This window comes from Sebastes umbrosus, chromosome 17 (genome assembly GCF_015220745.1).
Source record: "Sebastes umbrosus isolate fSebUmb1 chromosome 17, fSebUmb1.pri, whole genome shotgun sequence".
Taxonomy (NCBI): domain Eukaryota; kingdom Metazoa; phylum Chordata; class Actinopteri; order Perciformes; family Sebastidae; genus Sebastes; species Sebastes umbrosus.
The window spans coordinates 19,780,677-19,790,778 of record NC_051285.1 but is presented as its reverse complement, the minus strand read 5'-3'; the positions used below and the strand labels follow the sequence as shown (position 1 = coordinate 19,790,778).

Below are 10,102 nucleotides of genomic sequence, written 5' to 3'. Positions count from 1 at the left end.
TTTGCTGGTTTTGGTCTGCTGTCTAGATTTTAGTTTGTGGTCTCGTTCTTTGGTGATTTCTGTAGCCAGCAGAAGCTTCAAGAGCTGTTCACCAGCACTTGGACTGAGTCATCTGTGGTCTTTATGATCGCTGGGTCATAAACGTGCACCGAAGACGATGACTCAAGAGGTACAGAATACTGGGATCTTCGTAAACCCCACGGTACAATTTGCAACTGCATTAATGCATTGAAAGCTTGGGTGAGTCAGACGAGGAACAAACAAGGTTGAGCTGTGACGCACCGTGCTCTGCCACACCTAGAAACTGCAGAGAGAGAGCTAGAGGATCATGGGAATTAAAATGATTCAATGCATAAAGATGTAAAGGTCACTTCAAACGGTGTTAAGGGGGCAAAGCAAAGTGTGTCACATGTACATATGGTATAGAAAAGAGGTGTATAAATGAGCTGTGCTATCACACCAAAAATCACCCTGATTATAAATATGCATTAAGTGACCTACTTTACTCGAATTCTCCAGTGCTGATCATATTAAGTGATCAAAATGTGACATAAAAAAGGCAGAGTTTTCAAAATAGTGGGAATGGCAATGATTACATTGTCTAAATGTATGCATAAATAGACAAGTGATGCTGGTGCTTTTCATTAGATAATTAGGTGTCAGCGGTGGAATACCCAAATAGTGTATAAATAGTCTATATTAAGTATTTAGGAGCCATAAACATACCCTTCAACCTCCACAAGACTCCACTAGACTGCTCACTAAATAATGTAGCATTTTTGTGCAAATGTCCCAAGCAAAGAAGTGAAACTCAGGCTTAGGATGTGTCATACTGTGGTAAGAGCCATCAGGACTGTTTTTTTTTTTAAAGTTTATACAATATTTCAAGTGTCCTTGGCGTACCTAAGAACAGGATATTCTTACAGTATGTCAGCGTTGAGGAGGACCAGCAGGAGAGTGGGCGTACAGGCTGACAAAGCATGCGGGCTTTGCAATGAATGAAGCTGTTAAAGTGCCAACATTATTTTTGACTTCCGACTAAAACTCTAATGCTTTGAAACAACAGGCTTTTACTGTAATTCTTATTAACTCGCTTTGTTTTTTAAATGAATGCAATTAACTTTAAAGTACAATTAAAAAGTTGATACTGGATTGGCTGAAAAAAAGCAGCTCTTCAAATCCAAACTGGCCTGACTGAAAGTGACCTTGTGATGCGTCTACCGGAGTTAGTATGAAATCCGAAAAACCAACTTCTTTTTTAAAGAGGACCTATTATGCTTATTTTCAGGTGCATACTTGTATTTTATGTTTCTACTGGAACATGTTTACATACTTTAATGTTTAAAAAACGCTTTATTTTTCTCATAACGGCTGTGCTGCAGCACCTCTTTTCACCCTCTGTTTGAAACGCTCCTTTTGAGCTCCGCCTCCCCCACTTCCAGAAAAGCCCAGTCTGCTCTGATTGGTCAGCTGGCCCACTCTGTTGTGATTGGCCAACTGAACCAAGCTCCAGCTCCGCTCTAACTAGCTTTGTTTGATGTCATGTCAAACCAGCCGTAAGGCAGGTATTATATAAATGTGTTACTTGGTGACATCACCACATTACGGAAAAAAAGGCGGGACTTGAAGCAAGGCAGGCAGTTCAAGAGCAGTGTTTCTGTGGGGGAGAGTAACTCCCTTTGGCGTGGACTTTGGGCTTTGTAACTTTGCAGACCTTTTACATGCACCAAAAACTATATAAAACACTAAAGGAAAGGGGAAAAGCACAAAAGCATTACAAGTCCCCTTTAAGTGAGTTAAAATGTAACCACTCAAATAAATGATCTAAATTACGTAATGAAAACTGTGACAGTGTAACTCAGACCACCAATGGAAGACTCCAGACAAAGAGCGGTTGTGTTATATTTATTACCACAATAACACAACAATCTGAGCAACTAGATATCATAACAGGAATATTCTAATTTCTCTACTGGTGAAACAGTTCCGTAACGATACACAACAGTCTCGCGATAGATACATCACTTCAAAGCTACATAGGGCACTACCGCACACATTATTTTAGACGTCTTCGATATTCAGTTGGAGATTCGCGAGCATGTCAGAAACACCGTCATTACTCAACAACAGCTATGTGCATTTACATTGTGCTTCAGTCTCAGATTTAGTGAACAGCCCACATATCCTAACCTGTGCTTAAATTGTCTTCTTTTTTATTAAATACTGAGTACATGTACTGTAGCTATGCATACACAATGAACAAACACACAGGGACAGAGTGCAATAACTGCTGGCTGCGTCTTAAGATGTTTCAATAATTTAAAATGTGCAGTAATATTTTTGCTCGCAATGGCAGGCAAAACCCCGACAGAACATCCACTACGTCCACTACAACAAACAACCGTCACCATGTAATACACTCGGGAAGTCTATTCAGCCTGCTGCAGAAATCAACATGTCTGCAGAAAAAAACAAGCCAAGGTGCTATTAGGAGGTACATTTTTTTGTTGTTTTTGATAAAATGCAAGGTGAATTCAGGGAGATATGGCCACAAGTTCTGGTTTATAACTTCTAGCACTATGTCAAAATGTTACAAGGCAAAAGCAGCACAAAAAAAACACTCCCTAACACCAAAACATCTGTCATTGATTGGGAGTTTTTTAATCTATGGGGCTGTAGGAAAATTATTAGGGGGTCAAAATTTGTTCTTTTGACAGAAATTATTGAGTCAGATTTTTTTTTTTCTCTCGTCCTAAATTTATATTTTACAACTTTTCTTTTGCAGTGTAAATAGCCTTTTAATTTTCAAAGAAAACATTAAAGGCCTCCAAAACATTTTCTTTTCATTATGAGAGACGGGGTCCGACAAATTTTTTTGCCCAACTTTGAAAAGTTTTTCAGAGATTTCTGGTTTTTGTCCATTTTTGTCATTGCTATTCTCGCTTGAAAAATGCGATGTCATCAGAATTTATTAATTAATGTGTCAATCCAATCTGATCAAATCACACCTACACAGTCTTGATGAAGCAGATCAGATGAGTTAAACTCTTAATAAACAATAAATAAAGATGTTTTCCCAAACTTTAACTCTGGTTGTTACTATTTTTAATAACCCTCAAGAAGGTAACACAAGGTTCAGCCCGACTCACCACCCCGATAATTTTCACACAGTCCCTAATGGAACTCTAACCTTGGATCTCTTGTTTCTACTTTTGAAATTAGGTATACATTCACAAATATAGAACTTACGATATCATGGAAACCACAGCTAATTTTATCTAAAGTATGCCCACAGTAAATGGTGTTCTATTTCTATACAGTGAATACACAGGTATAGTCACATGCTGAAATTTACTCCACAGAGACTGATGATTCACAAAACAGCTATATGGAAGGTTTTTAACCCCTCAGAAACGTTAAGGATTTATCATTATTCAAACTTTAACCAAATCAAGATTTTTGCTGCCAACAGGTGTTTCATAGATGATGTTTTTATACGTTGGAGAAGTCTATCTCCATAGAGAATTGTCATATTATAACATTCTCCTCGTGGTGACCAGTATACAGCCCTGAAACAGCCGTAAACAAAATCCTTCCACTTCAATGAAATCATCTCCACGAGCTCTCTGAAAAGTGGGCTCTTAGCGTTTCTTTTCCTTTTCAAAAGTGTTCATCTTGAAAGGGTAACATGCTTTGCCTCCAGACCCCTTTCAGTTCTGGCCTTTCATGATCTTTCATATCATAAGCAGGAGGGGTTTCAAAGCATCAAACAACACCGCGCCTGTGGTTGCCTGTTGTCGTTAAAACTTCCATTTGTGCCTCTGCTTGCAGAGCACCATGCTGAAAGCAGCCCACATGCCTTCCTGTGGGCATGTCACTGGAGCTACACCAGGCCAGTCTGCATATGCACATGTAGCGGGTAGGGGTGGTAGACGAGCGGGGGCTGGGCCTGGGTGATGAAGTAGCTGCTGTAGATCGGCTCCGTCATGTACGGGGCCGGCTGATAGAAACAGGTGACGTTAGCAGTGTTGGGGATGGCGTTCTGCTCGCCCAGCACCCTCAGAGCCAGGACTGTGATCATATTGAGCGTCTGCCTCCTCTCATGCCCCATCAGGCACACTGTACTCTCGTCTATCACGCGCCGCAGGGTCATCAGGTAGTCGTACTTGCTCGTCTCCTCGTTGCCAATGAAGTGGCACTGCAGGTAGGCCTCGATCTTGCGCTGCTGCTCGCTCACGTCGGGGAAGTCGATGAAGAAGCGGGAGCACATATATCGCTCCAAGGACTTGAAATCTGTCTCACTGGCCGGTCTGAAGTTCCTCACCAGCAGATCGCTGTATTTCAGCAGGCCCCCTCCTCGGATCTCCTCCGGGTTGTGGGTGGCGATGAGGCGGTGGCGGAGGTGATCCATCGCCTGTTCAAAGTCGCCGTACATGCACTCTGCTTCGACGGTGATGGTGGGCTGCCCTGCTGCCCCGGCCCATGAGCTTGTACCACACCTGTTCGAGATGGTGTCTGCCAGCTCCGACGTTTGCTCACTGATACGAGGCTGTACATTCGCTGTGTGTGCGTGGCTTTGAGTCTCTGAATCGGGAGGCTTCTTTGAGTGTTTCGGCTTAACAGTTTGTTCCACGGTTTCATTCGAGCCGGTCCCACCCTGAAGCTTACTGGCTGGACTGCATGTGGGAGCTGGAAGGGTGTCTAAGCTCTCTGGCTTGGAGGCGGGAACATTTGAGCCGTGAGCTTGAGTGCTGTCCAGTAAAGGTGGCTTTGGCTGAAGTGATTTGGGTATTTCTATAGGTGGAAACAGCTGCGTTGTTAGATCTGACAAATCGGTCAGCAAAGACCATTTCTCAGGCTTACTGATCAACTTCCTTGACATTTTCCTTTGTAATTTTGGTGAGGGGCAATAGTCCGGCACAATGTCCTGTGATGTGCTGCAAGTTTTCTTAGCTGGAGGAGGAAAGGAAAATTCAAGGTGTGAATCTTGTAGGATTGAGGGGTTTTCGGTCCTGCAGACCACAGAGTCGACTGTGAACTGAGACACTTCTGCACAATGGACTTTTTCTTGTGGAGCTGACTTTTCTGCCGGTTGGGAGGCTTGTGACGCAGACAGCTCTTCATTACATGCATGTGTCATCAGTGGATCCCTGACATCTGGCAATAAAGTTTTAGGGGATGAAACTAAAGGATAATCGCTGTGAAACTGTCCTTTCTCTTCTCTGTTTTCTTCACATATCTCAAACACAATGTCCTCCTCTGAATGAACATCCTCTATGCCATCCACTTCCTCCTGCTGTAAGTTGATGCTCTCAGGTTCTAACACCTCCCGTGCCTCATGCTTTCCATCCACATGCTCAACCTCTGCATGTGGACGCTCTTTCTCAAGCACAGAAACTGCTTCATCCTGGCACGGACTTTCTCCGCTGGAGACTTTCTCAACATCTGCTTCAACATCCCGAGGAATGCTTGATTTCTCTTGCTCTTTGTTTTCATCCTCGTTGTCTCTTTTAGACAAATTAAATGCCAACTTTCCTCCTTGTTTCCTTTCAGTCTCCCAGTAAGACTCCAGCATACGGTCTAATATGATCTGGAAGGAGTCCACGCTGAACTCAAACTGTCTTCGAAGGGAGCTGACGAATCGGAGCCCCACGGTTTTAGCTCTGTTGTTAGAAAGTGAGATGAGGCTCCACCTGTCGTGCTCGTTGAAAACCTTCACCATCTTTTGCACGTAGGCCTCCTTCATCGTCAGGCAGGTGATCTTCCGTCTGTTGACTCCACAAGGGAGGAGGTCTCGTAAGCTGCACAGCACCACCTCCTTTATCACCTGGAGGTCCTCCTGCCGGGGCAGCTCCACTCCGAAAATGATGTCCAAATCTCTGTAGCCCAGGCAGTTATCCCTCACCAGGATGTGGCTGGCGGTCGCGCCATTAAGCCGTATGTCTTTCACCTGGATGTCTCTCTCGATCAGCCGATCCTTCACCACGCGAATGATGTCTTTGGCTTTCACCTGCAGCGTGGGGAAATTTCCTCGTCCGTGGATGGGGATCACCTCAGTCAGGACCTTATCCAGAGCTTGGATTTGTTCGAGGGTCAAGTTGTGGAACCTCTTCTCCGTTTGAAGCTCCATCATCATCACCTGTGAAATAGAGGTCTGACATATGTATCACATTGTGGCTCATGTGAGGAATAATGACCAATAAAAGATTGAAGCAATATCTAAAAGAAACCCTGTTTTTTTTCTTGGAACATAATCCACTAACCTTGCCCTTTTCTTTTCTGTGCAATAAGCCTTCTTCAAGTATGCGCTATGCTTTGTGACATTGTTTATTAGCTAGGTTTGAAATATAGAGCAGTTTCCGGTTTTCTTCAACATTTAGCATAAAGGGCAGCAACTTAATACTCAAAGCGAGCCCTGAGGACTGAGTGATGCTACTACTAGGTGGCAAAAGCTATCATAACATATGGCAAAGTCAACTGAATGGCATAGTGAGTGCTTAAATATAAGCTATAGTGATGCACTATAAATAATTTAATTTTCCCATGTTGACCTTCTCTAAGGTAATTCAATAAGCAACAGGTTCGTCTGTGACATCAGCCAATTAGACTGTTGTCAGGCTATTAAATAGGCGTTATCAGTCGCTATAGGCCCCATAGAGGTGGGTCAATAGGGGCTAACACTAGTAGGTTTGATCATCAATTCACATAGTAGATCACCCAAAGAGGTATAAAAGAACATGACAGCGGCCGTAGTTATTATGACAGGAGCAGAAGCGGTAGTCAGGCAAAGTAGAATAGGCAATGTGAAACTCCATAAGGGATGGAGGTCAGGGATGATAGAAGGGAAACAAAACACAGGGTTTTCACCCAGGAGACCGGAGTTCTCATTTTGTGTGAAACCAATTACGTGTAGTTGTCTTTGTGTTCGTAGTTATTTTTACCCAAAACACAATGTTTTTCCCTAATTTTTTTTTTGCCTCAATCTAAAGAAGTTGTAGGTTTGTTGCCTAAATCTAAAGAAGTTGTAGTTTTGTTGCCTAAGCCTAAAGAAGTTTTAGATTTGTTGCCTAAGACTAAATAAGTTGTAGTTTTGTTGCCTAAACCTAAAGAAGTTGTAGTTTTTTTTGCCTAAACCCAAAGAAGTTGTAGTTTTGTTGCCTAAACCTTAACAAGTTGTAGTTTTGTTGCCTAAACCTAAAAAAGTTGTAGTTTCGTTGCCTAAACCTAAAGAAGTTGTAGTTTTATTGCCTAAATCTCCAGAAGTTGTAGTTTTATTGCCTAAATCTCCAGAAGTTTTGGTTTTGTTGCCTAAACCTAAAGAAGTTGTAGATTTGTTGCCTAAATGTGCTCTCATATTTATTTCTTGAACAGATCACGACAGAAGATTATTCTACAACATGGTTGTCCTGATAACAGATGTTTGCTTCAACCAATCTAATGCAGACAACACATTTTGTAAGATGTGGCTGATTGAGCTGTAAAATAGTTTTGAATGGGATTTTTTTTACAGTGATCAAATACTTTCCAATTGCATTATGAACGTCATCAGCTGTTTATCACGCAGTTGCATTTGTTGGTCTCACTAGATAAACATTCAGTGGTTGCCATGTTGAAATGCCTCCGGGATCATGTGCCCGTCCGCTGGTGACAGGTGACTCACCTGTCTGTCACTCCCTGGGTGGCAGCTGCAGGGACAATCTGGTTGATAGATCTATTAGGGACAGACTGGACTTGTCTTTTCATATTGCACCTGTACTGTATGTGTAAACTCTCCTCCTCTGAAGTAGGAGTGCTGAATCATAAGCTTGTCATATCTAACAAGGCATATAATGCTATGGTTTTGCCGCATAATGTTGTTAAACAGCATGCTGTTGATCGACAATGTGCTTACATTTTGCTTTGAATATAATTTAAGAATATTATTATTATACCCACTTACTTTGTGTAAAAGGTCTTAGATGGTTCATATTAACATCTTTATTATACTCATAAATTAAAGGGACTGTTTGTAACTTCTTACACGTATAAATCACCCGGGTCGGTGTCCCATGCGCGCTCGCCGCATATGCACGCTCGCATATCCCCGCACGCGTGTGGCTACGCTGTTCAGACTCAGACTCCAACACAAACTACACGGAAGCACCAAAACCTCAAAGTTATATCCAGTGAAGCACGTCTTGCAAAACAGTGTTGGGCGCGATAGGAGTACGCAGGGGAGACCGTAGCTTTGGTCTCCAGGACCGGAGTCTCTGCTGTACTCTGCTCCTCTGCCTGCCTGCTTGCCTTCACTCAGCTCGCTCCACCTCACGTGCATGCGCGCACACTACACACTGCAGGAGAGTTAGTAGCTCTGAGAATATCTAGTGAATGTACAGTGGACGTTTGTGCAGAAATAAATGCTGCAGCTCCTCCAGACCAACAGAGGTTTCCCATGTCTTGTGAAGTGACGGGGCTCCACAACGAGAAACGTTATCGTCTCCGACCGGGTGCCGGTGTCTCCCTCCCACCGCGGTCGGGAGGCTGAAGCAGGAAAAGCCAACACTAGGATCAGCACTGATTCATGGAGAGACCTTCGTCTGGTCAGCTAACATTACTGCCAAGCAGCTGAAATATAGAGTGATATTGTGGTTTTAGCTGACGTGTGTCGCCTCACTGTTTTGAGCGATGCTCGTTCATGTCTATGTAGAGCGAGCACAAGCGCTAGCCCGACGCTGACTTTCGTTGACTTAATGGCCACAGGTGTCGCTGTTAACAAGCATTTTTGATTCTTACAAACAGTCCCTTTAATTATAGAAAAAGTAATTATTCTTATTTTATTTTGTGCATGTTTTGAATATAGTTTGGCTAAAGATATCGGATAGCTGTTGCATTTAATAAATTAAATTCAATATAGCTGTTGATCTTATTAGTGCAGTTTTCAAGCTGTCCTGGTCATGTGATGTCCTCTAAACAGCCCTTGATCATCTGTTGAGTGCACAGTGTGTTAACAGCCCACTACATGCTCAGCCTGTGTTAGGATTTGGCGGTCATCAGTGGCAGTAATAACTGGGGGGCACAGTGAAGAAGCATGGCCCACAGCAGCCTCTAGTGTATCTGGGGGGTTACATCAGCTCGGTCCTGCAGCAGGACTGCTCCTCTGCCACTTGGCTTCTTTAGAGATAACACTATATGAGTCATACAGCCCCTGAATGAAGCAGCACTCGTTGTTGGCTCTCCTGGATTATTTCCCTGGGCGCACAAAAACGACACAAAATGCACCACTGTGCAGTGGTGTTTAGGGCGGTGAAATTCATACAATAATTCAGCCTGGTGAATGGATTATAGCATATTGCAGACTATATTATTCTGCCTATAGATTGATCTGGAGGCATACATGTTGGTGGACATTTTTAAACACTCCTATGAACAACAACATGTTGCCACTTTTGTTATTTGATGTTTAAGCTCAAAATGTTGCAACAATGTATCAACTAAATAAATCACAACTCAGTTCAAAATGAGCCTATTTTATGGTGCATTCAGCAGGTCACAAGTTGCCAGCCAGTCTGAGCAAATGAGCAGGCTAATATCTGCAGAAAATAACAGTAACATTAACTGCGTTTCACCACAATGAGACACAACAACAGAACAGCCGCACAGTGTGAAAACTCACCTGGTTTATGTAATGGAAAGTAAAGCCAGAGTAGCAACAAGAGAAGCATAAACCAGTGAGATATCCAACAGGTTTCTCCGACCCCGGCAGAGAGGTTGATGCTGAAGTTAACACGGACACTTTCCTCTCAGCGCAGCACCACTGTTTCCATGGCAATCAGGCGTCACGAAATGTACGGTAAATCACGACGCTCGGTCTCTCTATGGAACTAGCAAGAGCTCAAGTTAGAAACCAACCAGGTGCGTTAGGGCAGTCCAGACCGTTCAGACGCATCTGAGCAGTTTGATAAAGTTTGGTTGTTATTGGAGGAGCAAAGCGATGTGTCAGGCTGAGCTAGCGGCGGGCCACCGCACTGCCGAGCTGCTGCGGGCTGAACATCACATCAGACCGGGTGAGTCATCCTCTCTCACCGCCGTGATCCATCCACACCGTAAATCTAATCATCAATCA

At 43.3% G+C, this 10,102-nt stretch overlaps 1 protein-coding gene across 2 annotated transcripts; it reads right to left on the bottom strand.

The window, feature by feature from the left end:
* Positions 1-2,611: 2,611 nt before the first annotated feature.
* On the bottom strand, positions 2,612-10,048 carry LOC119475853. Of its 2 annotated transcripts, none has more exons than XM_037748931.1 (2): positions 9,653-10,048; positions 2,612-6,154 (listed from the first exon to the last, which is right to left on the bottom strand). In XM_037748931.1, the coding sequence occupies exon 2, from the start codon at positions 6,134-6,136 to the stop codon at positions 3,884-3,886; it is 2,253 nt and encodes a 750-aa protein (XP_037604859.1). In that variant the 5' UTR covers positions 6,137-6,154; positions 9,653-10,048; the 3' UTR covers positions 2,612-3,883. The 2 variants fall into 2 exon arrangements, with proteins under 2 accessions (XP_037604859.1, XP_037604858.1); XM_037748930.1 differs by having other exon boundaries at positions 2,612-6,139.
* Between the last annotated feature and the right edge of the window lie 54 nt (positions 10,049-10,102).

Bases quoted from the DNA above. Each gene is read 5' to 3' on its own strand.
- LOC119475853 (XM_037748931.1), bottom strand. From the start codon at position 6,136: ATGATGATGGAGCTTCAAACGGAGAAGAGGTTCCACAACTTGACCCTC.